Genomic DNA, 27,763 nt, shown 5'->3' with positions numbered 1-27,763 from the left:
AATTTGCCGAGCCGGGACATAGTTATTGAGGGGGTCAATGAACGGGAAGAAGGCGACATAGACTTCATGGACCCCATTCTGTTTATGCAGTGTTGTCAGAATGTATCGTGAGTTGAGAGAAGCTCTGACCAATATGTCACTGCTAGATTGACTGCCTTGATTTCTATGTTGTTTGATTTGGAGACAGTGGTTTAGTACCAACATCCTGCTACTTGGAGACAGCGAAAATGCGCTTGCCAACCACGGTTGAGACCTCTACAAACAGATGAAAGGACAGGACAAACAGCTTCAGAGAGACACTGCTGCAGACGTTCGATTCAACTAGCCACCATTGTAGATGTGAGTGGAGCTGGATCGGTGGTGTAATCTGTGTCTCACAGTCGTCGGTCCTGATGAAGTGAGCAAGAAAGCACTGAAGCAAACACTGGTGCAACTGGCCTCGCAAAGTGAGACCTCACGCTGACGTCAGGAGGCCCCGGAGCTGTTCCTATCGTCAGAGCTGGAATTATTTTTTGAGTGCCAAGGAACAAACCGTTGAATCTTCACCCAACAATCGTACGGGATGAACATCATGCCTTGAAGAGGGCCCCAATGAATTCTAGTCATTAGCTGAGTACTATCTTGGACTTGTTGACGTCGACCATCCACCCCAGTTGGTACAGAAGGCGATGCAAGCTGTCGAGTTGTTGAAGGAGTATGTGCCTGAATGTAGTTGTCAAGATAAGAGCTAAGATGAAGGAATTTTGTGACAGGCAGGGTGAGTCAGGTAAACAGCTTCCATGGGAACGTCAAGATAGGTATCCTGTAGATAGAATCAGACCAGGAAAACGCCGGGATGAATGAGTGTGATCGACGTTTAGCTGCCTGACTGTATACACCCTCTGTAGAGGCTGGAATGTAGTTGGTCTGCGAGGATGATCCAGTTGTCCAAGAACAGCCCCAGTCTTCTGTCAACGAGACTGTCTGAAATGGTTCCTGCTGTAGGCTGAAGTAAGTCGTGCTGTATTGGAGTAACAGTTGGAGCCTAACAGCTTAGGTCTAGTAAAGGAGATTGATGGTCCGGAGGATGAATTAGATCCCTGCTGTTAACGACGTCCTCTTCCAAAGCTGCGAAAGCCGAGCTGACCTGGCATGAACTGTGGGTAGCTGCAATACTCCTTCTCCCGATCCTCCAACAGACCTATAAGTAGGTGTCTCTTTGGACTTCCTGAGTAACTAAGAAGCTATGTGAAGACCACGGGAATTGGTACATCTTGGCCTTATACTGGTTATATACTGAGAAGTACCGCACCTCAAACGAAGGCATCCTCTCGTTAATGATGGGAGACGGAGGTGGAAAGAATTTCTGTTGTAGACAAAATAGTCGACACGAGTGGCAAAGTAAAATGCACCCTTGTATCTAATGCAGAAGGTCTTGATCCTCCGAAACAAAGTGTGGAGACATCACTGTCAAATTCCGGGAAAGTAACAATTGGTGACATGCCATGCGTGTCAGCATCCTCAAGGGCGAAGCAAGGAACTTCTAGACAATCATGTAGTCAACGAAACGAGGTGAAAACTTTGTCAAACAAATGTCCAACAATACCAAAAGTAGAGGGAGGGTGATATTGGAGCAACTGGACAAACGCACTGTGAAACCCTTAAGGCATAACTGCAAGTGTCTGTCTGTTGATCGGGGAGGTGAGCGAGAGATACGCCCCGAATGCGAACCCTGATCCTGAGAGCGGGAGCATCGATTCTGAGAGTGAGAGATTGGATTTTGAGAGTGGGGGCGTTAATGCAGCTCGTTGATCCCGCTTGTCCGTCTCAACGCGATCCTTAGCAGGCTGATCAGCAGCATCCTGGTGTATAGTAGTGTGATGATCGGCGCACTGCCTTCTACCGTGGAACATGCAGAGGAGCAGAACGTATCGATTCAGTAAACAAACTAGAAGCAATATCACACTGATTTGAACAAATTTTGATGTCAAATATGAAATACATCTTGAAAAATGATGTCCAACTGAAGGCCATTTCATCCCCGTCAACAAATGCAGGTTTGTTATTGGTGGGATAGTGCATGTGAACTTCAATTTCATTGGTCCTGTGGTTTCTGAGAAGACCAATGCCAGACAAGCAGGGTATGACATAAAGTCAGTTGATGTTAAGTCGGGTGAGCTTAAAATTGAAAGAACCCCAAGCTTTAGCAAATATCACAAATGCACATAAACTGTTACTTAGTTGGGAGGGAAGCATCTACAGAGACTGGATATATCATAAATCAAACGGATCAGAATATTTTATATCCTTTCTGATGTCATGGCTGTCTGGTCATGTTTAAGGTATAATATCTTTGCCGATTTTTGGTAATCTGTCAGTCTAACTTTGGAAGCAGTTTCTTTTGTACGCCACAGTACCAATCAGTTTGTTACCACCAAGCATCCATTAAGTAGTGGTGGCTAATTAATTCCTAAAACTGTACCTGTAGGTCTTCCAATCCACTGAACTAACTTGGGTTTGCACAGATGAAACATTTCAGTACTTACTGATTAGATTGTCCAGTACTGCCATTGTCTGCAACAAAAAGGTTGTACAATTTTATTCTGATAAATGAACAGAAATGCTCTTCATCTTTTATAACGACTTGATGTAACAAAGCGTCCATAAAGAGGGTGAGGCTAATTCATTCCTGAAATTGTACCTGTAAGTCTTCTAATCAACTGAACTAGATGAACCATTTAGTACTTACAGACTAAATTGTCCTGTTTGGAATTATCACCATTGTCGGATTTAATTCCACTAAATAAACAGGAATGTCTACTGATTAGATGAAACATTTGATATCACATTTGATGGGATTAGTCAACATAACCTATTTCAAATGGATGCACTCGATCAAAGGTATGATGTGTTGGTGATGTGTTCATCTACACCCAAGAGTAACTGAGACCATGCTGTTATGGATCATTATCAATGTTTGTTTCCTTATTATTAAAAGTTCCAAAACTTAAGTTCCATCCAGCCAGCTTGGTGTTCTTAAACAAAGTATTCTGGAACGATGATCAGGAGATACGCCTACTGTATCTTGTGAAATTCTTAAGGGTACATTAGATGCCTCTTATATTAATTTTGAACCACATGCTTAAGTGTAAGGTTACACATGTATGGTATATGTGTTATGCCATGACAACAAGAAGGCCTTATTACAGTACCCATTTGGAACTCACAATTACACAGCAATTGTCTGAGTCTGTTAAGTACTGGATGTGTTCTGATCAGTAATCCATCGAGTCGGATCTATATCCTTAAATAGTTCCATGATGGAAGTTATTATCCTGTCGCAAGTGTAAAAGGAAATTCGCTACCATGGGAATGTCCAATGTGACATTAGTTAGACCACATCTGTGTCTCCACTGGACGAATTTGTTCCATCTGTTGTCATAAAGTTGGGTGAATAAGGATCTCCATGATCTTGCGACAGCAGTAGAGCCAGCTTGAGAGATCCCGGAGGCCTGCATTCTCTGAGAAATACTTTCCAGGTGGTGAGATGGAGGCTTGGAAGATTAGAGTAAAATAGGCTTAACCCTGGCTGACACAGGAGATCTTTGAGGAGTGAAAGAGTGAGTGGCTCGTCCATCAGGAGCGATAGTAGATACCATGGGATACCATGTCCTGCTTGGAGTTGGAGCGATGAGGATGACTGTGCAATCTGTCACTTCCAACTTCTGTATGACCTTGTCTAGGAGAGACCATGGAGGGATGCGTAGGCGAACAGTCCTGTCCTATCCATGGATGGTGCATCTATCTGGAGAGCTCTCAGAACTGGGACCAGGCTGAAATAAACCCGAATTTGATAGTTGAAGCAGGTCACGAAGAGGTCCAGATATAGGGTATCCCAAACGGAGGTTATACAGGTAAAAAGGTCTAGGTGAAGAGTCCAATCTGTGAGTACAATCCTCCCTCTCTGGGATAAGCTATCTGCTAATATGTTCAGTTTTCCTGGAATATGGTTCACTTCCATCCTGCAGCTAAATGAGACGGCCAAGGCATATAGCTGAGTATTTTCCGTCATAAGCAAGCTGGACTTCCGCCTTGCTTCTGAGTGTAGGCCACCACTGTCGTGTTGTCTGTGGCAATCAGCACGGATGATTTGATGAGGCGATCTTTCCAAGTCTGGAGAGCATAATCGATTGGTTACATTTCTCTGCAATTTATGTGTAGAGTGGATTCCGTCTCGGTCCATAAACCCTGAACTGTCGTCCATGTTAGTTTGTTGTATAACGCCGCACACAGCAATATTCCAGCTATATGACGGCGGTCTGTAAATAATCGAGTCTGGACGAGACAACACAGTATTTGACATGATCAGGATCGATCAACGTGAGCTCGCCAACATGAATCCAACGCGTCTGTGAACAAAGCTGGTAGGGTGAGAGACATCAACCATCTTGGAGGTATGAAAAAAGTCCTTGTTTGGGATCTTGAGGTCGATGAGTATCCTCATTTATGTGGTAATCGTCTTTGGTACGAGGAATACTGGAGAATAAAAGCCCTTGCTGACGTCCTTCTCCTGGAGTATATGTATGGCTTTTTTCTCCAATAACGTGTTGATGGCAAGATAGTCTGCCAAAAACGTCCAGCCCTCCAGATGGCTAGTCCCATTACAGGTTGTAAATCCCAGTTGAGGTCAGTGCGTGCGCCATCTGGTGGCCATGTTTTTTCTTCAACGATGGGTCCATACGGAACATGGACAGTGGTAAGGCTGACTCCTTAACAATGGGTTGGGAGGCTGAATAACCTGTGCAGTCTGAGAGCGAATCGTGATATGGCTTCTCTACTGGCTCTGTCAGATGGCTGGTTGAGCTGTGCTGGGATCTGGACCCTCTTGACACCCGTGAAGTGAAGGCAGATAACTGTTTGGAGATGGACGGTCAGCTGGTGGCTGGACTTGAAACTCCATTCAGTGGCCGGGCGGCTGTAATGCTTGCAGAAGTCCGTCATAGACAAGTGAAAGCCTGACTGACGCCATCGCGGAGAAATGGTAGGATAACCCTTATGCAATTAATACTTACGAATCAAAGCCCATAAAACTACTTACACATTAGTAGGATTAAGAAACTTACTCTGAAACGTATTTGAATAGTGTGTCTACAGATAAGTTCTGGAGAAATACATAGACACAGAGAGAAAAGAAGTAAGATTTTCCCTCCCTTTACCCATAGCAGATCTACATCGGTGACAACTAACCGTATAGTTGACAGTGAAGTGGACACCAGTTTAAAATCTGAAAGTTTAGTATGGTGTGATTGCAACCAAAATACAGGATTTATGGCAATGATGTAATAGAGGTACAATATTCACAAGAACTATTTCTTAATATTATGGAAATGGTTTCGTCTCTTTCTTTTAAATAACTTGCAATTGTAGTGTTTAAAGTATGTTATAAAACATCCCTTAAAATACATTTAACACTATTTCAATGACCACTTAATATTGTAAGTCTCTTTATTATTGAGGAATTACCAACAAGAATAAATAACTTACTCCTATTTAAATAAAATCTTCAATATGTATCAAACCATATTTGGTGTGAATATTTAATTATCCTATTTCACTTCAATTATCCTATTTCTCTTTCTAATGTATCGCCATTGTTTCTTTAGCTTTAGGACCAGCATGTAGAAGCACTGTCACCTTCTGATGTGTTGACATATTGTACTGTCAGAATTAAATCTTTCTGACCATTAGATATTAATGTGCATTATGAGATTATTGGGGCAAATATAGATTAGAATGTCTATAATAATGGTCATGTAATTTTAAATGAAAAAGCAGCAAGTGAAGATATCAAACAATAATTATGAAACACTTCATTATTCATAAAATACATGAGTGGCAGAAATCCTGTATTTCAGCTGTCATCACGCCATAAATTTCCTTGTGAACTATTTATAACGAGTTGCCCATGCTCTGTGCATGCACAGACTGGAAGTCTTCACTTTTTTCAACACCAAATTCCTGGATACATGATATTTGGGAGGGGAGGCAATTACTCCTGATGTGAAATTGGTAGTATTCTTTGAATTATTAACAATGATAACTATTGTGTTATAATTACAATGTGTACAGAAAAACCCCGAGGGATAGGTGGCTTCTGACATCTGTTTTACCCTTGCTAGTTAATACCACGATACCCATCAAACTGAATGTTTTTCCTAAACCCAGTATTTTTGTTGACCTAATTATAATGGTTCCAAACAACCAATCCAGTTGTTTTGACCAATATTTGGTGCATATAATCACGAAATCACCTCCAGAAACAAATGTGTGGTAAACTTCCACCGAATTAGCATACCCCTATTGTGACGTCATCAATCGATTTCTAGCAACCTTGATCCTACATGACCATCCAGAACATGACGCCTATGACGTTACTTCCGGTTCTGATAATGTTACTTCTGGTGGACATCATTCCGGTGACTTATGACAGTGATCACTTGCCATTAAGACAATATTAAAGTACCCACCTCTACAAGTTTTGGGAGTTTCTGGGTGATGATCGACTGGCCTGCCAGACCACTGGATCGAGGCAAAGATACCATGCAAATCCGGTTGTTTGTCCCAAAGACATGACGTGGTAAAGTTATTGGTCGAGCACCACTGATAACTGGATAACTTATTCTTCTGAGACTGTATTCCTTGAAGCGAGGGTGGTAGGCATTTATATGTCGGTGCCTGCAGCCAGTTTTCATTAGCCAGTTTGGTATCGTACAAGTCACAACTTGGTAGCCAATTGGAATGCTCTTTTCGTGGTTGTTTCTAACAATGTGGCAGATGCCAAAGGTTCAAATAGATTCTCCAAGGGCGCTGAACGAACAACCAAGGGATTCCGTTTTGGGAATGTGAAGTTTTGATGTCTTCCAGGAGGAGGTTGAGGACAGGGGGATCTCTGACAGGTAGCAAATTGTAGTGGAGAACTCATGTAAGGGTAGCGTGGTATCTTTCAATGGTGCCTGGCATTCTGGTGAAAATGAGGGAAATCTGCTAGCTTGTCCTGCAGAAGGTGTTCCATCTATAGCTATTGAAAGTGGATGAGGGTGGCCTCCATGATCAAGCAACTGTCACTGAAGCAGATTTTGAGTAGCCAGTTGTCTGCATCTTTGTGCTGTAACTTCCACGCATGAAGTAGAGGGAAGATGATGTTTGAGGAGAATATCCTAAGTTCGTCCAGAAGTAACGGGAATAGGCTTGGGAACCATGGATGGGATGGCCATATTGGCACTATGAGATCGATCTTCCTAGGATAGACAAAGGGGGAAAAGTGCCTTTCGAAGTTGCTTGTCCAATCCATGGACAGCGCTTCCATGTAAAGAGTATTGGGATCCGGCACCCTTTGACATTCACTGGGAGCTTTTTCATTGAGGTTTGTGGCAAAGAAGTCCAGATGAGTTTATCCATCAAAATAGCTCTGGGTCCCCCATTGAGACCAGCTGTCCACCACCATGTTGAGTTTCCCGATAAGGGGCGGGCGTCCATCCTGAAATTCATCACTTTGACCAAGGCTAACAGATGTGTCACTCACCTGTTATATGTCATTGCACAACTGTCTGTGTCAGGGCATGTTCCAAGAGTGGTAAGGTAATATGCAACTGGGATTTCAACATCCCATAGGCTATATAGCTTGGCTGAATGCACTGGTAACTGTTATTGCCAAGATGATTACCAGTGTGGAAACTATCAGCGAAACACCATACTCTTTACATTCCTTCAGGATTGGCACAGCAATTACAGCAGCCTGTACAGAGTTCAGATGTGATACAGAACTTTTGTAGTTGGGGGCCATATAGGTGGAAAAGCTATATACGTCAGGCAGCACCTCATTGAAGAGAAAATGGGGATGTCTCCGACTGATGGCATGAGGTGGAAGGAAATGACCAAGCTAGTAGACGCCCAGGTTAAGTCGGTACGGACACCACCATAGCCAGTGGTGAACAACATGCCAGCTCTACATTGACATCATGGTGCTCCTCAGAATCTGCCTACTCCTCCCTGTAGACATCCTGATATGGTCGGATATGCTGCAACGCCGGTACTGGCATACAGCCAGCTGTCTGTGCACCGAGAAGGGCCAGGCAGAAGTTGAATAGGCGGGTGGGGAACATGGCCCATGAGATCAACTGGGAAAACTGCAAATGTACCTGCGTGATGGTTTTCACTTGTCGCCACCTGGGCTGGACATCTTCATTCACTGCCCTTTATCTGCTGTTTTCTTGAAAAGGTATCCTTCCTTCATAGGATAACATGGTGGGTGTGTGATTCTTTTTTATGGTAAACGTGAATGGATATGGGTGCTTCATGTGGGGTACTGGTAGAGTGCTTCACAAGTTACATTTGGCATCTATGGAAACATCCCAAATCATAAATTATATAAGATAGGGTTGCCCTCTTTACAGCAGGGACCAATTTTGTCCGTTCTGCTTTAAAACGGATGAGTCATTGTGTGCTTTGAAGTGGATGGTCACCTTGGCAACAATTGTTGCCCTCGCTCAGTATTTGCCAATAGTACTAGCCTGGCTGCGTTGTACAGCAACATGGGTTGCTTAGCAGCGGTAGTTGCCAGGAAGTGGTGGTTGCATTGGTAGAACAAAACATGGGTTAAGCTCACAATCTGCAGTCAGCAAAAACCTCTACATCTTCTATTATATCTTTCAAATAAGATCTTTTGTCTTTAAGATCTGCTATCACCGGGGTCATGTCCTTATATAGTGAAGATATAAACAAATTTAATCTTTGCGAAAACATATTTCTACCGAAGTTTAGGTGAAATGCCTGGATGTTTCAACTCTCCAATAACAGTTTGATAGGAAAAGAATTTAAATTCTGAGAATTTCTATTTGACCTGATATAACTTTAATATAGTATCATGCTGTGCTGGTTTATTGTGTACACAGTAAGAATAGAATCAAAGCAACAAAACACTTTCCAAATGCCATTCATAAGAGTTGACTGTACGATTCCGACCATATCATGAGCATGTGTTTAGGAATCAATATTAAATCACTATCAGAAGACTGATCAATCTGTTGCGCCATATAATCCATATAATCAATCATAATTTGCATATACTTCTTCATTTGAGTATATACTACATTACAACGTGTCTTGCGTAATTTGCAGTACTTGCAATTTTGATTCAACTCACTCAAAAGCAACTCTTGTTCATGACCGTATATGACCGCGTATAAGCCGACTTTTGAGGACCAGAAAAAAGATTCTGTAGAAAGGGGACGGCTTATCCACGGGATACACTTTCATGATAGTATTTTTCAGATCGTGATCCGTCAGAATGTATGTCAGTCTAGTGGTTAGTGAATATACTACTATCAAATGTTTCAAAGAATGTTCCTAATTCCACATATGTTTGTCCAGAGTCACACATGCATGTGCTCACTACATACATTGGAAAAACTATTAGAATCAGAAATGACATAGTTACACTAACTAATTAATCTCATGCTTAATCCATGGGAGTACATGTCAACTTAAATATTACACTGAGAAGGCACTTTAGAAATTATTGTTTCTAATGCAGTATGTTATTTACTTTCTCTTGATACTTTGCCTTTAAAGTAAATCTTTTTCAACAGAGTCGTCTTTGATTCAGCTGTCTGCACCACAAATGTTCCGTCAGCTGTTTCACAGTGATGGTTGTTCACTCGACGACGTATGGTGGTCATCAAACTATCTAGGTCTTCCCTGGAAAATATCAGATTAAAAATTATCTCAGAAAAGTGAATTTTCGAAAAACTATTTAAAGTACAGTACAGTCAAGTCTCGTTAATCCGACAATCGGCTTTATCCGACACTTATAATGGGAACCGATTAAATCAGTGCTATTTAGACCCGTTGAGTCTTGCACACCCAATTTGCAACGAATTGCCGAAATCACTCATTAATCAGTCTTGTTAATCCGACAAAGTGATCAGCGTACTCCGTGGCCATCTGCCCGCGAGTACACAGCCCAATGTTTTGGTGCAAGATGAGTCGGCTGGTAGCTACATATTAACCAGCTGCAGAGATAAACTTGCTCAACAATAAACAATTAATGCTTTAAATGAACAAAACAGGACGAATCACATGCTTCGTGGGAAATGAGGTTAAATTTTACAATTAATATATACTCACACGCAAAAGAAACGCAAGTGCTTTTAAGCAAAAAGGTAACAAACACGGAACCATAAATTGATACAAGTATTAGCCTGTAGTGAAGCCTGATGGTGTTATCAATATTTTTGTTTGCATTTTGGAAGCCCCGAGTAAAAATGCAACATGAAAAACGAATCGCCAAAACGAACCATTTCAATGAATATGTGGGTACCATACACCCATTTCTCGCGAAATCGAAAATGCACGAACTGTCACGAACTGTAGTGTGTATAAAACAGTGGCCGATTCTTGGACCTTCCACTCCTCGGTTAACAATGCCATGCCCAACTCAAATTCAGAGAAACCCGGCTATCGGACGTTTGGAAGCTGAAGAGTCTGTCCAAGATGTTGCCTGTCATTTCAACGTTAACATAACCACCTCTACCGTCTCCTGCATCGATACAATGCTACACAGACCACAGATGACCTTCCTCGGAGTGGTCTTCCTAGGGTCACTCCACCTCGTCAAGATCTCCTGTCAGAATCCCATGATCAATCCCGGCTATGTTAATGGTAGATGACGAATCCATAGGAATCCATCTAGGCAATCATCACCATCAATTTGAGAGCGACTGTGTCCTGAGACAAAGTTGTGGGTTTGACCCCAACTTGAACAAAGTGAAAGTGCGAGAAACGAGGAACAACTGGCAGTTGATGAAAGGAAGCTCTAGGACCGTCATTGACTCGCGCTGTCGAAGCTGGCGTGGATGAAATGTCCGTAGAGAGAACCATCTGGACGTCCAAAGCTGCCCGATCTTGATCATTAATCAGTTGGAAATCTCCTTGAGCAACTGAGAATATACGAACGCCGAGGAGAGTCTGGATCTATGAAGGAGGTAACGGAACAGGATGCCAATATAGACTTTCAAAACGTCTCCAAACTTACATAGTTAATCAGATGCGTGTGTGAAAGAGTGAGTGAATCAGTGAGTGAGTGAGCGACTTTGCTTATTCATTGCTTGTAGAAAATTTAGTTACGATCATGTTGATTCTTCTGTAAACGTCAATTCTATAGAATAACCTCACAGGCTGTGGTTGTCGAAAGATCAGCTTGAACTATCAAGAGGAGGTGCCACCATAAGGCTGGACAGACTCTGGAGGGCAGAGGTCCCTGCCTGCATGAACGATCGTAGGTTCTCCACTTGGTCATTTGACTGGTCTCGATGGTCCAGTGAGTTAGGAAGTGGCTGAGTGGATGGAGTGAGCATCACATAAAGTGTCTGCACAGACGAGTTTGGAGGAACCTGAACCGGAAGAAGAGACGATGATTAGAAGTGGCTAGGAGAAAAGCGATCCATTTGAGTGCAAGCTCTCACAGCAATGCTGGTGGTCTGCATAATTGCTGTATCAATACCTAAGGAAACAAGTCCGGGCAAAATGATAATTGTAGGAGCAGGAACGATCCCTTTGACGATGTTTGATCTGTGTAGCTGGATGACCAGGTACAACCCAAAGTAAAGTCAAAGTAAAGTTTGACCAAGTCTATATAAGAACCATCCTCGGAGAAGTGTTGATCCTTAGAAGGTTGATCCCCAAATCGTCCATCCTGAGAGAGTCAATCCCCTGACCATTGTTCCTGCAAGAATTTGTCCAATGAGTGAGCATGTGAACTGGAACGATGACCCGAGACAGTTGATCCTGAGGTGAGCAATCCTCAGATGAGAGACAGGAGAGCGTTCCTTAGATTGCCAATCTTGCGATTGACCTTTCTTGACTTCTTAAAATGCTGTCTCTTGGAAAAAGCGCGAGACCAATCCTTACTCTGTCGATCCTATGTAGAGGGTGAACATGTTATACTGGTATCAGCGGGAGACTTCTTCGTCACCGCCGATGGAGAAGCGCCAATAAAGTTTGATGGAGACAAGCGATCATATCAACATGAACATCATACTGTGGTGCGAGAGAAGAAAGACGACTGGTAGGAGACGATGTCATAGCGCCAATAGGGTCGTCCAACAGTTTATCAGAAGCAGCTTTGCCCGCAGAGAAGGAAGCGAGAACCTGCCTATGTCTGACGTCTGATAAACGACCCAAAACTTACGTCTAGGAAACGCTTGGAGGGTCGACGGTAAATGCTGTCGAATCTGGTGTAGAAGAACTCTGCTAAATGTGAGTCTGCCCATGGGTGCAGGATGCTCTAAAGTCAGGTGTGGGCACTGGTATTTAATGGCTGGCTCGTTTTGGTGTGAATGTCGTCAGTACCTATCTAATATGCCACCGTCAACAACAGATAAACATGTAAGGATGACAAGGATGGTATGGTACACATAAGAGGTGGCTTCACGTACGGTGGAAGACACAGCCAACTTGGTATGCATTTTGACTCCTTTGCCAAAGGAAGGCCGGTGTTCTGCGAGCTTAGATTAAGACCACCTATCAATACTACACTTGTGTAGGTAAATACAAAAGGCTTTCTCTGAGAGATGAGAACACTAGGAAAATCCTCATGATCAGAATCAAAATGTAGTCTCTATTTTATTTATTCAAAAACCGATTGGTGAGGAAAAGGAAAATAATGTGGCAGGGGTAATAACATGATTAGTTTTAGTTTTAGGAAGTGAGCTCCTAATAATCACGGAATTCACCAAGCAGAAGGTCAAATAAGGAATAAAAGTTAAGAGCGACTAGCGAACTGGGACTGGGACGAACTGGGACTGCAAAGGAGGAAAGGTTATTGATCAACGGAAAGTCATTATGTAGGGAGATGTAACATAGCAACCAAGGTTGTTTTTTTATCAAAGAGTGAACCTCAAGTTATTTATTGTGGTGCCACTATCTTTCAAAACAAAAAACTACTCTTAGGCATCTGCATTTTGACTTAGACTTAATTCTCTAAACTGAGAGGCGAAGAGTGTGGGATGTGAATAAAAGTTGAAAACAAAGAATTGGGTGATGATGATGATGGTGTTGTAGATTTAACGAGCGCATCCCGTGTTGCCGATTTCGCACTTGGCTGCTATGGGAACTACAGTAAAGATCCTCAGGCATTGAGGCAGAACCTCTCGCACATCCCTGATCGTCAGGACAGAAGAACGAGGGTGTACTGTAGTTCAAGTAGAACTACAGCTGTTAATTCAGGTTTTGTATATGTCTAAGCCAGAACACTAAAGGCTGTCGAGATACTGTAAAATAACCCATGAAATAACCTTGATACTTTAAATATAATCAAGGCAAATCTGGGCTTCAAACCCACTATCATAGGTTTGTGGCAAGCCAAAGGGACGCGACTCTTCACAGTACATTGCTGCAGCTAAGACAGCTGGTCCACCCATGCGTCCAACCCAGGATAGAATCTTAGTAAAAATCTGAATATTTTTTGCATGTGTTTACTTATTCTGCATTACTCCTTAATGCATTCACTGCTTTCCTTACGACAAAAGACGGCACAGCGTAATGGCGATGGTCCTGGGTGAAGAAATAAAAAACTGTTGTTCGTAGACCCACTTTTGGTGACCATCGCCGCTGTCCTGTGACCTTTATGACCTGAGGTCACCTTTTTAATATCAGTGCCTGTCGCCCGAGGTTTTTAGAAAAACATAATTTAGAGGTTTCTGAAGCCAAAATGGAGAGGCAAGTCTTTGACGGATGGGGCTGAAACGTAGTAACACAAATGTAAAAAAATATTTCTATTTTCATAATTATCCTGCATTACTCCTTAATGTATCTGTATCATACGGTTTGGAGGTGGGAAACCCTCAAAATACAGAAACCTCAATAATTCACACCCTGAATACACGACACCAGTTGGTTGATAAACCGTGAAGCGGAAAAGTTAAGAAAAAACATCATTACTATTAACTATATGATATTGCTAATATCCCGGCTTGGTCCGGTTGAACATGTTGATGTCCTGTGTTTATGAGCGGAAGCGGAAGCCCTTACGGTTACATTGTATGTTGGTTGGTTGGTTGGTTGGTTGTTTAACGCCGCACTCAGCAATATTCCAGCTATATGACGGCGGTCTGTAAATAATCCCGTTAGTCGTCTTTTACTACAAGCATAGTCACCTTTTACGGCAAGTATGGGTTGCTGAAGATCTATTCTACCCCGAATCTTCACGGGTCTCCGGTTATGTAAATGCGGAGGAAAAATGGTGGGAATAAAAAGACACTGACACAACGAGTATTAGAGAGATTTTTCAACATTCAAAGTGTCACAAAAGTACAGATTGACAATTACGGTCAGGTTATTTCAATATGAAAACAATTGAACACAGGAATTAAAGAGTAGATCTCTATACGCCCTAGTAATAAAGACAAAACTAGCTCACCAGCTAAATCTTTACTTAATACGTCATAGAGCACTTGTAGACAACCAATTCTCTAATATATTTCCACCCACAAAACCTGAGTGACTGCTCAGGAAAATGTAATGGCTCTGTATGGGGCGAGTTCATTATTTGGGTCAGGGATTGGAAACCTTACTGGGGTACGGTCAAAGGCTAAAAAATTTGTATACCTTCGACGTCCTCGAGAGTCACATCTCTCAGATAATGACTGGAGAAAACTGTGTCGGACCTACAAAAAAATACTTCCATGTTTTAATAGAACAATTACTGTGTTAAACCATGGTAGAGGCTAGCGTCCGGATCTCGTGAGGATTATTCACCAATGACGGATCCAGATTGGCGATCGCATAAGCCTGAAGGATGACTGCTATTAACCATAGAGATATGGTGTTGCGACTAACTTCAGACGTGGACGTAGGTGATACAGGTCTAAATAACATGTCTAGTCTTGGAACGGCGGATAAAAATTCGCAAAGCCCGCACCGAACAAAGTAGTAGTTCACCCTCATTTTTCCCTCCAACAATAGTTGATATTGGTGGGATTGTGAAGGAACGATCGGTTTGGCCTGGTAGTTGATTTTTTGCAATAAAATCCCAGCACAACCCGAGATGTACCGCTCCAAGCGTCCCATGCTTAAAGCGAACCCGGGTGATGTCGATCACATGTAGTTCGTAGGTCATACAATGAGGATGCATGGAGAGGTTTGAAGGGGGGCCTCGCAAACCCTGAAGTACAACATTCAAGTCCCAAGCAGGTCGGCAGAACTTGGCCTTCTGATCCTCAAGCCTGAATTACTGAGTAGAGCCTTTAGTTCCGGGACCTTAGTCATCTTGAGATTTTGCGAGTTAAGTGCAACCGAGTACGTAGTAATGGTGGTATCTTTCAAGTGTCTGTTGGTATCCAATTGTAGGAGGTATTCAGCTCGGAATTGTTTTGACACATTTGTAGGGTCTTGACTTTTCGCCTTGCAAAAGGTTTCAAACGATCCCCACTTGTCATCGTATAGAGGGATGATGACCTAACGTTATAGCTTTTGCTGCTCGTGCCTAAAGATGAAACAAGCGTGCACACGAAACCTGTCTGGTGTTGGATGAGGCAAATTGCCGTAAGGGTGGAAAAGTAAGTTGGACCACTGTGGGAGAAGTAGTGGATTGTCCTCTGAGCTTGACGAATCACCCTCTCATCGGCCATCAGGCCGCGACCAAAGTCAGAGCAAGGCTCCTTGTCTCCTTGATCTTTTGTATTACTCTGGGAAGTAAAACTGGTGGCGGAAAAGCGGACGCTTTTAGCCCTTCCCAAGAGTGGGAGTGCATGGTTCCCTGATTGTGCAGGCACCACACCACAGTGCTGTTGACGGTGGATACTGGCTAGAATTATAGCTTCCAACTCCAAGTTGTTTATGTGCCACTTTTGATGAGTGCTGGATCATAGCACTGAGGCTGGCCTTGCAGGCGAGCACCCCATCCCTGAAGGGGGGCGTCTACGAACAGGTGTAGATTTGGGGATAACCCAGATAAAGGGACTCCTCCTGAGACATTTGACTCTACCGTCCACCAATTGAGTTAAGGCCTTATTTGGGCCGGTAGAGTAATGGCCTTAAGTGGATCCTGACACCTGGTGTAAGGATTCAGGATTTGTTGAATTGCGTGTAATTGTAATCGGCTTCTGCTGGTTAGATCCTGTGCTGAGGTGATTAACCCCAGCAACACTTGCCATTGGAGAAGTGTGTGTGGTTGATAAATAGCTGGACTGTTTAGAACAGGCCTCCTATGAACTGTAGTCGATAGGATGGAGTTAACTCATTCTTCGATTTTCCATCCCAGTTGATAATCCCGGTGGTGTACTAACGTCTGCTAACGTGTGTTGATGACACAGGAAACCAAATGTTCCTCAGGTGTAGAAACGCAGTTATGGGCTTCCTTACTCCTGTAAATAGCCAGGGGGCCACTGAAATGCCAAATGGGAGCACTGCTCACTGGTAGTGAACCCCATTGGACTGGAATCTGAGGAACCTGCGGTCGGAGGGATGGATCGGTATAGGCAGGTAGGGATCCCGCAAATCGAGGCTGATCAAGGAATCAAACGCCTTTATGCTGGTACTGAGTAGGCTCAAAGTGATGAGGCGGCAGTAGGGTGGACACTTCAGGCAACGTTCGTTGAATATAGAGAGATTGTGTATCATTCTCATCTTGTCTGAGTCCTTCATGGGTACCAGGAAGATTTTGGAGGAATAACCCGGTGTTAACGCTGGTGTGTGTACAATATATATACGGCTCCCTTTACCAACAGAAGGTCTATGTTAGCAGATGTTGCTTTCTTTGATAATATCAAGGAAGTGGAGCCGTGGTCAATGGTGGAAATACCTCTATGTCTAGTTGGTAACCATGACGTATTTCGTTGAGAACGTAAACGTCCTTGAAGATGCACCAATTCTTCCAAAATTGATCAGTCTCCCGACTACGGGGTTATCGACAATTTGGACGACTTGGGGTGGTATTTCCCAGTCGTGACTGGCCAACATATCAGTGTTTACCAACTTTACCCCTCTTATCACCTGCCCTACTATGGAATTTACCCCGCAAGGACTGGCAAGTACCTTGAGGTTTCCCTCTGCCACGCCCTCTACCATGAAAGGAATTCTGCGCGTGGTCTTCCTTGAGAGATTCGCGTCTAGGCCTATAATTGCCTGACTTGCCGGATGGCTGGGACAAACTGTGAGATGAGTGCTCCAAAGCCTTGAATGCCGTCTCATTCCTAGGATAACTGGAAACTTTTACGTTCGTGTCCGTAATTAGTTCTTTGAACAGAGACGTGGTAGACCCAGGATGACGTAGATTGAGATGATCTAGTCTGTTAGGTTTATCCTCTGACAGATCCTGCCTTACCGCACGTGTTGACGATGCTAGTGCTGATAAAGGTTTTAATACCCGTCGAATTTCTGTTTCAATAAACGCAACTCTGGTATCCTTAACCTTAAGAGTAGTAGGCCTTGACGAACCTGTCATTCTCTGCATATGCTCATCCAAAATATGAGCCTAGTCTGCTATCTCAAACGCATGGATAGGAAATTCATCTTTCCTAAACTTGGGTGGCTATAATAACCCTCTTTACCATTAGAATAGTCGGAAGAATCACAACAATGATGATGTCGTGTGCGTCTAGATGGTGAATGACTTCTACTCCGATGTGTAGTGCTACCTATGACCGAGGGCTTAGATGAACTGCCTGGCAAATAGGAGTCATGCGTCAATGTCCAAGTACGCGCAGACGTACTGGCACTACTCAACAATGAATGCGCTGTATTATGACGCACAATAAGTGTATTATATACGTTAGGTGCCGGAGTAGGTGCCTATACCTGTGCTGTAGATGTAACTGAGGCAGGTTTCTGATACATAGGCGCAGGCGTGGGAGCAGGATACAATTGCTTCATGGACTGCTGCCACATGGTCTGCAGAACATTTTGCATGCAATTAGTGATCTGTATCGGTGTTGACGCCTAAGAGGGCATCTGCTGTACTGGATATGTTGGTACAGTGCTAACATTGTACGCTGATAGCCCTAGGACTGATGTCATAGTAGATGAACTTGGGTCGGATGCAGGGGCTGAGACGTAATGCTCAATGGTGTTGACTGAAGCGTGGCTTGTGTTTGCGCTACCCCCATTAAAGCTTCTTGAGATGCTGGCGCAGACGTCGCAGATCTATCAGATCTGAAAATTAGGGTCAGTTATGAAACTTACAAAATTCTCTGGATTTGATGTTTTCGGCGGAGCATGCACTTTAGCACGACCGACATATTTCCGCCTAAGATAATGGTTGCGTAGGAATGACCGAACCATGTTCCTTGCTATTCAGCAATCTTCCTGGTCTCATGACGGTATTCCTACAAATTACCTTTTTGAGTGAGCTGCCTATAAATTGTAAAACTCGTTGGAGTGATATTTATGAAAGACACATTTAGAATTTGGTGGACAAATTTGCGGGCATGCCAGACACCGTGGATGAGGATCTTTGGCAGATTTGACAATTAGTTCAACGCAGAAGCATAAGTTACGCAAATAAAGACTTTTTGATGAAGTGGGACGGGAAGACTGCCATAGAATTTTATTAATCTATCGGCAAAATATTGTATAGAGCTGAAAGTGTATTCAATAATTTGTATATAAGCAGCTCAATGTAACGCCAAAGCAAGTAGTATTTAAGAACACATAAATATGTTATACATACGTTGCTGAGAATTGTAAACAATTTGACTACCTTGGCAGGCAAACAATTGTAACACAATTCAAAATTGAGGTAAACAAACAGCACGTGACGAGAAAAATGACAGAGTCTTTTTACGCCTAAATAAATCATATACAACGTCACAACATGGTGTGAGTAATATGAAAAGAATACATCGCCCGTCGCAGAGGAATTTTAGAATTGAAGACGAAAACTGAAGGTCTAAATTAATCCAAAACGAGAGCTCCGCTGGTACACGTCCATGCTGTAGCGAGACAGACAGTGATGTGAAGAGGTGACATCAGTCATCAAGATCACAGGATAGCGGCGGTGGTCACCAAAAGAGGGACTACGAACAAGTTTATATTTCTTCACCAAGGACCATCGCCGTTACGCTGTCCCATCTTTTGTCATAAGGTAAGCAGTGAATGCATTAAGGAGTAATGCAGGATAAGTAGAAAATAGTAAAAATATAGATACTGTTTTATTGTCCTCTTTAATTGACGTCTTAGAGACTACCTGGGAATGATGATAGGAAGTCAAAGGTGTTGATGTAGTGTACTCTAGCTATGTTTACATCACCAATCGGTGTGATATGATTTTCCTGAATAATTACCTATTACCTATATTGATCATGTAATGTGATGACTTCATGTTTTGAGTTTTTTAGTAAATAAAAGATGGCTTCACTGAGGTGATGTGTTTGAGAACGGTGACTACACAAATTGTTAAACATATTACTTCATAATTACCTATCTGCTGATTCACGAAGTGTTTGGACGAGCTCTTGAATAAACCATGAGCCAGTCTCCTCGTTTCTGAGAGCCCTTGTCCCCACCACTGTGGCAAAACTGAGGAAAAAATCTGCCTCGGTCAGTACCATCTTGTCAACCTCATCTTTGATTTTGGTAGCGGCTGGAGTTTTACCACCATCTACGTTGCTCTGAACTGGAACAGACAGAGATGCCAAATGTCATGTACACAAGTTATTGTTTTTTAAGGTATGAGACAAAATGTGTCAAACAATTTGCAGGAGACGCACAGTCGCAAACGTACGCTAACTTGAATCAAAACAGAAGTTTTTAATTATACTTGTTCAAATAGCATATATCATTTATATACTGGTCTTAGTAAAACTGCACCTTCTTGAGTTTCCTCTCCTCTGCATGACTGAAAGAAGAATAACTTTGGTTTGCCAGCCAGTAAAGGACAGTTTGCAGCTTTGAACGGAGATATGATACTGTCGATTGTCAACCACTCGTTATCTGATCCCTGTACTGCCCCGTTGTCCCCATGCGTCAAGAAGATAACCACAACACAGTCATTGTCCTTGTGAACGTCCAGCCTGGCCAGCTCCTGCAGCTTTTCTTCCATTTCCTGTTTCCTGAGGTCATCAAAGGTTCTAACCTCAAACTGTAACGTTTTCCATACTTTTTCCAAGAGATCTAAAATGAAATTTCAGATATTATGTAAATTTATGGGTTCAAGATAAACACATTTTCAGAAACCCATTTAAGTCACACGTCTGATTATGTTTTCACGCCAATGTCGTTGACAAAATGGCAACATTATTCTTGTCGTGTACAGACGTACGTGTCCCCAGAAATTGACATGTGTTATGACAGCCTGTCATTGTTGATTTCATGTTGACAGTTAGTTAGTTTTTCAATGTTAAAGACACTATTTCTTCACGACATCACATTATAAAAGTCTAACACGTGTCTTTTAACTTTTGAATGTAACACTGTTTCTATGTATACACCTGAAAAAAGTTAACCACCACCCTTACAATGTTTTTTAATTTCCCGAACTCCCATGTATGTTGGGATTCCATAATCTCAAAATCTGCCTGAATGCTTTAGGAGCTTATTAAAATTTCCACCATTAATGTAGGTATAATATTATTAATGAAAATTTAGCAAAATGTGATCCCAGCCCCCATTATTAATAAAAGCCAAATATATAATTGCATATCAAAAAGATTATTTTATACAACACTAACATTTTTGTACACGAAATTGTTTTATTTGAACACGTGCATCATTTAATTATCTCACATAAATGAGCTTGAAAAATTTGATTTATCCAATATGGCGGACAAAGTGGCCTCCGAGATGGCTGCCAATACAGCAAAATAACAATATTTCGTCTTCACTTCAGAATGTATGAGAAATTTAAATGTCAAAATATAGGTTTCGACCAGGACCACTATCTATCCTGTTATTGTCATAGATAAGATAAGTATCGCCTATGTCATATGCTATAATTGCTGATCATATTGACTTACTTTGAGGTGTCAATGTAAAACACTTATTTGCAATTGCTTCAATATTGTCATTAACAAATTCATTGTTTTCTCCAATACAGTAAGATGCATCTAGTCACTGCCACTGTCACTCAAGCCTTCAGGTTTATCATGTGCAGAGTTTGGGAAAACGAAGCAGGTGTAGTGTTCAGTACGTGGGAGTCCAGGCATGAGACAAGGACACTTGCTGGGGACCACATGTGATCTATCATTGCAGATGAGATGAGTGATGTCATCTAGGGTATAGCAGTAGGACGAATGCTCTGGCCGAGTTTAGGGACACTTCTAGGGACCCAATCCATACTGACAAGTTCTTCAACATTTCAACATGTGTCAGCAATGTTGAGAAAGATGTCTTCTTTAAATCTATATCCAGACATCACAACAATATCCTCACGTTTCACAATTTTCTTCTAGATCCCAATTACCGGCATGCAACTGCCTTTCCCGATTCACTTACAAATAAATATCGTCACGATATGACTGAAATATTTCCGATGTGACGTAAAGCATTAACTCACTCACTACAAATAAATAAAAATGCTATTGAAGCATGGGTCTAAAGCAGTGTGACCGCCTTGGTGGTCTAGGGGTAGAGCGTCCGCCCGGAGAGCTGAAGGCCTGGGATGGATCCCCGGCTGCGTCATACCAAAAAACGTTTAAAGATGATACTAATTGTTACCCTGTCTGGCGCTCGGCATTAGACGTTTAAAACAAGGACTGTTCCGCTCGGAGTCAGTATACTGTGTCTCAGTGGGGTATTCATGTTAAACTGCGGCATGGTATCTCGGTGGTCTAGCAATATAAATCAGCATCAGTCCGGTATAGTACAAGCAGCCGCACACACGCACGCACATACACACACACACGTGCAATCACATCGCTGTATATGTGCAATAATCTTGGATGCGATGTTAAACCCCATTTCACCTCACCTCACCTCAAGGGGTGTAAGTGTTTGCTTTCAGTTGCCCTTGTCATGTTTCCAACTTTGTTAAGTTATTACTTATTTTGTTCTCACAGGAACATATACATGTTCTCTGCTAAATAGTATTAATTTACCTGATAAAGGAGTAAGAATATATATAACCCGAAACGTTGTGTTCCTCATAATAAAGAAGTTGACATCTATAAATGTTTTTCTCATACCTAATGTGTCTTGAGATTGACTCCACAGTATCATCTGCTTGTCCATTTGTGAGGGAGAGCAGTAATATTGATTTTGTTGTGCACATTTTTGGTTTGTTTCTTTGTTTATTCCATAGGGCTTTACTAAGCATACCCAGAATCAGTAATGATAGTTGTGTATGCATCTGTTGCATTATTTATATGGTTTATGTATTTTCTTTACAGCTTGACCTTCAAAGTAAATCATTGCTTTTAGGCAAACCATTAGTAATATCCTATATAGAAAAGGTATTTGCAAACGGTGATATGCATTGGTTGTAAAAAGTTTTTATAAATGACATTAATAATAGAAATATAAAATTGCAATTTTGACAAAATGGGGGGAGGGATAACACATTACCAAATTGTTAAAAAATCATAAAAGTTATGCGGAATATGAACACTGCCGTCTCATAAGACGTGTCTGCTGATTTTGAGATATCAAATGGGTTGGTTGATGATAATAATAATTCATAAGGGTTCATTTACCATTTATTGGCTAATAACTCAATTTGTGAGAGGCTATAATTAAAAAAAAATACTAATTCAAGTCTACTCTACTATGTGTAAACTATCACATAAATGATAAAAATAAGGACTCACTGCTTCCGCTACCTTTTGAGGGGACTTTGATTTTTTCTATTTTTACAACAGAAATGTGCATTAATTTTGACCGAAAAACAGTATCTGCCACCAAAATATTTCACCACAACCATCATTTTCTAGTCTGTTGGATACAAACACATGACGAAAATCTATATTTGCTTTGTTCTACTATGGGGAGGGGTATGTCTGCTATTCCACTACTCATCAGTTACGATACGTACACAGTGAAAGACAAAACGTGGACCAGCATGCCACCTATCAGCACACCTATTGGTGCCAGTGTAATGTCTGGGTAATACTGTCCAGTGACCCTTCCTCGGGCAATATGCATTGGCGTTGTGGCAGTTATAGTGATTCTGCCCCATACCAGTACAGATCCACCACCAAATCTGTCATGTTGTCATATGTTGACGTTCGCACGATGTAAAAGAGTGAATCTTGACTTATCCAGAAAAAAGTAGGGGATATTTGAAAATAACAGACTACTACAGAATTACAAAGAGGTGTCAAGTGATGGTAATGGATGAATAAGAGTGAGTCAGTGGGTGTGGTTTCGAGCTGCTTTTGGCAACATTCCTGTAATATCACGGCAGGTGACAACACAAACGGGTTGTACCTATGTGGGAAATCGAATAGGCGTGATGAGTGAACACGTGATGAGTGAGAGGCATTTAAAAGTTGGAGTACTGAGCGAGGATAAGATATATGAATGATCAACTTCTCAAAATCAAGAATGACCCCTACCCACAAAGGTATTTCACGGACCACATGCAATGTTTCGGGTGTGTTGAGGCATTAGATTTTGGTTCCGTCTGGCAGTCATTCTTCAAAGCTGATCTTTCGTCTGATCATAACATTTATTTTTAGCTATCCCCTACTTTTTTGGAGAGTATATGAGGAAGTCCAGCATTTCACATGCTGTTTTCTCAGTAAACAAAACCAAATGTGTTCCATCAGGAAATTAATATGGGATACGATTCTATGAATGACGATTTTATATGAAAATATAAAGTGAATACAAGCGGTGGTTAACTTTGTTTTCTTAACAGAGAATAGATCGATTCAATCTATTTGACATTCCCTTACATCTATCTCAGTGAGAACGGTTTAGATGCCCTTTCCCTAAAATTAAAAATGAAAGGATCCACTGTGTTATTGTTTGCGAACATCTGTTAAGTTGCTGAAGACAACTCAACCCTACAACTCAACCCTACTCAAAGGTGTAACACACAAACCTGAAAATATTCAACTTACCCCTATCTTTCTCACTTCCGAATCGTGATTTTCTCCCCTCATAGCGTTTGTTATTGAATATATAACAAAGTCCTGAAATACAGAATAATATATAGTTTTCCGTGCAAAGCTATTTCAATGTACCTTTACCTCGTTCTATATTGACAACACAATATGTTTATCTCCATTTTACCATCAAAGAATTGAATGCCAACATTTTGATTTTAGCAAAAATTTGAGTGGAGTGGGTTAAACTGAAGCAGCGAATATGCATTTCATAACCTATAATTGTTTCCTATATGATTTAAAAATAATGCTTTTACAATGTCTGACAAAGAAGTACTTTTCATTACATATAAGCTTACGCTGTGATACAGCCGTCAAATCAGCTGTTTCAATCAGCAGTGGTTATTGTGATTGGATACCTCTGATTAACTCATCAGAATTGAGTAATTTTCAAATTCATGATAGGATGCATCACAATATGTATACAGTATTAGATTCACAAACAAGTCATTACATTTGAGGATACAATATTCTAAGGGACCAAGGATTTGTTTTCCTTCAAAACATTTTTTTATACATAGATACAACGCAGCTTTTAACAGTATACAGTTATATCACAGCAGTAGTTGGTTGCATGTTTACAGAACCATGGCGGCATGTCCGGTTCCTGTCACGTGACTGTACACCCCTTAAGACTGATTGTACAACAATGTAATATTGACTGTACAACCCCGTAAGACTGACTGCACACCCTTAAGACTGTCTGTACAACCTGTAAGACTGACTGTACAACTCTGTAAGACTGACTGTACACCCCTGTAAGACTGACTGTACCACCCTTAAGACTGACTTACACCATGTACTATTGACTATACAACCATGTAAGACTGACTGTACAACCCTTAAGACTGACTGTACACCCATGTAATATTGACTATGCAGCCATGTAAGACTGGGTGTACACCCCTTAAGACTGACTGCTCAACCCTTAAGAGTGACTGCACACCCCTAAAGAGTGACTGTATACCCATGTTATATTGACTATACAACCATGTAAGACTGACTGTACATCCCTGTAAGACTGACTGTACACCCTTGTAAGACTGACTGTAAACCCATCCCAAGGGTCTGTGTCCGGTTTGGAAAAACCGAGGGTCAGACCAGGCGCCGGAACGGAACCATCGGCGTGCTGCGTTTTCGACCAATCAGGAAGCAGTGTTTCAGTGCCTCTCCTATAACAAATAAAAAAGAGCGACGCCACGCACACCGTCACAGTCCGAGCACTGAATGAGAGATCAACCATGTCGTCTCGATGCAGCTGTCTGAAGTGTCAGACCAACAGTCAACAATGTCCCTGGATGAGTTAAGTCTATTCCTGGACAATAGTGGCCTGCCCACCTGGCAATCTTATCAATCTTATCACAGAGGCAATCTTATCGCAGAGCCCGCACTGGTTTAAGAACAAGTCTGAGGCCATTGCAGCATTACAACGAACTATTCAGCCCCGTCCAGCTTGTTTCCAGTTTGCTTCTAACGGCCCTTTTCAGGGCCACCCATTCTCTCCCGAAAGAACGCTTTCATCCTTGCTTTGCCAACACTAATAACAACAATCCAAAAGAACCGACACCCTCCCCAGTCCTCTTGGAGGGACACGCCTACGAGTGGCACCACCATGTATGTTTGTATGTATGTATGTGTACACGAGTGGCATCCCGTTTGCATGGAGACACGAGTATGTCGTATGTCTATCGCTCTCTCTCCATCCTTATAAATCTAAATATTATAAATAATAATTTTTACAAACGTCTGTTTGAAGACACGCAAGACACCACGTTTGCATGATAACACGCGTAACACGACGTTTGCATGGAGACACGAAGTACGTCACGTTTGCATGGAGACACGAAGTACGTCACGTTTGCATGGAGACACGAAGTACGTCACGTTTGCATGGAGACACGAAGCACGTCACGTTTGCATGGAGACACGAAGTACATCACTTTTGCATGGAGACACGGGTGACAGTACGCATGTAGACATACACGAGTGCCAACACCTCGACGTGGATGAACGAGTGACAACGTTTGCATGGAGACACGAGTAAAACACCACGTACATGTATGTCTATAGATCTCTCTCTCTCTCTATCCTTATCCATCTAATAATAATAATATTTATAAACGTCTGTTTGAAGACACGCGTGACACCACGTTTGCATGGAGACACGCTCGTCACCAAGTTTGCATGGAGACACGAATGGTAGCACGCATGTAGACATACACGAGTGCCAACTTCTCGGCGTGGATGAGCGAGTGGCTATCGATCTATATTTCTAGTAACGTCTGCTTGTAGTCACGCGTGGCACCACGTTTGCATGAGACACGACATGTCTGTGCATGTCGATTCACCTTTAGAATTCAGACGTCCGTTCCACAACGTGATCGTAGCGCTATGGTGATCGCCATTCACATAGTTTAACTTAGACGAACGATTGTCATTGCGCTACAATACGATCGCCTTGTGCACCGAGACCTTGCCCCTCAAAGTTTACAATCGCATCATAATACCCGATGATGTCATTTGTGGAATTTTGTTGAAAGATCCTTCGGCGACGTGACGTCTACCTAGTAACAAAGTTGCTGGATCATCGACTGTGTATAAGCGCGTCTCAGTGATCTATCATCTCCACATGCAATCGCCACACCAGTAAGTGTCCTGTCAGGAGACAAGTGGCAGGAAAAAACAAAGAACCCGACTCCTTTCCCTCCGCCGCCGCCGCCCTCCCTCCCCCTCCGCCGCCATCTTGGAGGCGCCGTGCCGCCCTCTTGGATGGGGAGACGGCCCCTCGGAAACGGACGCGCCGCCATCTTGGAGGCAAAGGTCACGTGACCGGAAATGGACATGCCGCCATCTTGTATGCGCACGCATGACCCGTAATGCACCTCGTCGCTTATGGGCAGAACCACCTCCGGTTCTGTAGACATGCTACCAACTACTCACAGCGTGCCATGTGCGAGCAAAGTCCAAAGTGATGCAGGTCTCAGACGTTACCCACTTCGGTGAAACCCACGAGCACAAGTATGATGCTGACAAACCTAGAAACATAATCGGGGCGAACCGGGATTTGAACCAACAATCATAGGTTTCTGGCCTGCCCAAGGGACACAACTCTGCACAGTGAATCGGGGCGCCTTAGACGACTGGGCCACCCGTGCCCCCATAAATACAAAGATACTATATACATACATAATCTTTTACAGTGATATACATAATCAAATGACTGGTCCCTTATAACAAACCTCGTTGAATACATTGACAATGTACTGCAGGTTTGTCCACAGCGGCTATTTGCCTGGATTTAATTAGAAATGAATAATGAATATACAAACACCAACCTCTTGGCACTGAGTCCATTTTATAGCAATCGTCTTGCATCTGGGGTCTTTCCTCATCTAAAGTAAGCAAACAGGTTAATGTTAGTACATAAGTCAGCGTGTAGGTTTAGTACCCTAGAACCGCAAAGGTATTTACGTCATGGAGATAGTGTGTTATGTTTGTTTTCATCGGCGACGATGAATGTCTCTGTACATGCCATCACATACGTATGAAACAGACCTCAACACAATCACATCCTCTATACACTCATATATGTATTTCAACCTACCTGGAGGCTGTGCATTATAGCCCGTCTTCCCACCATCATCAGAAGAAGCCATATTTTGTTCTGTATACTCAGCGCAGTCTTT

General features: G+C 42.3%; 1 protein-coding gene across 1 annotated transcript; it reads right to left on the bottom strand.

Annotated features, from left to right (window-relative positions):
• Positions 1 to 208: 208 nt before the first annotated feature.
• Positions 209 to 27,763, bottom strand: LOC139471481 (caspase-3-like). The gene is made up of 8 exons (XM_071253837.1): positions 27,682 to 27,763; positions 27,413 to 27,469; positions 24,033 to 24,104; positions 19,843 to 20,145; positions 19,453 to 19,657; positions 9,584 to 9,735; positions 2,526 to 2,553; positions 209 to 389 (listed from the first exon to the last, which is right to left on the bottom strand). The coding sequence occupies exons 1-8, from the start codon at positions 27,731 to 27,733 to the stop codon at positions 209 to 211; spliced, it is 1,050 nt and encodes a 349-aa protein (XP_071109938.1). The 5' UTR covers positions 27,734 to 27,763.

The sequence above is a fragment of the Haliotis cracherodii genome, unplaced genomic scaffold, assembly GCF_022045235.1.
Source record: "Haliotis cracherodii isolate W230 unplaced genomic scaffold, xgHalCrac1.p SCAF_22, whole genome shotgun sequence".
Classification (NCBI taxonomy): Eukaryota; Metazoa; Mollusca; class Gastropoda; order Lepetellida; family Haliotidae; genus Haliotis; species Haliotis cracherodii.
Note: the sequence above shows the minus strand (reverse complement) of the source record. Positions and strands in the feature narration are given on the sequence as shown.

Bases quoted from the DNA above. Each gene is read 5' to 3' on its own strand.
- LOC139471481 (XM_071253837.1), bottom strand. From the start codon at position 27,733: ATGGCTTCTTCTGATGATGGTGGGAAGACGGGCTATAATGCACAGCCT. The intron at 27,470-27,681 runs GTAGGTTGAAAT...TGCTTACTTTAG, and splicing joins CTATAATGCACAGCCTCCAG to ATGAGGAAAGACCCCAGATG. The intron at 2,554-9,583 runs GTAAATAACATA...TTTTTGTTGCAG, and splicing joins AGGCAAAGTATCAAGAGAAA to ACAATGGCAGTACTGGACAA.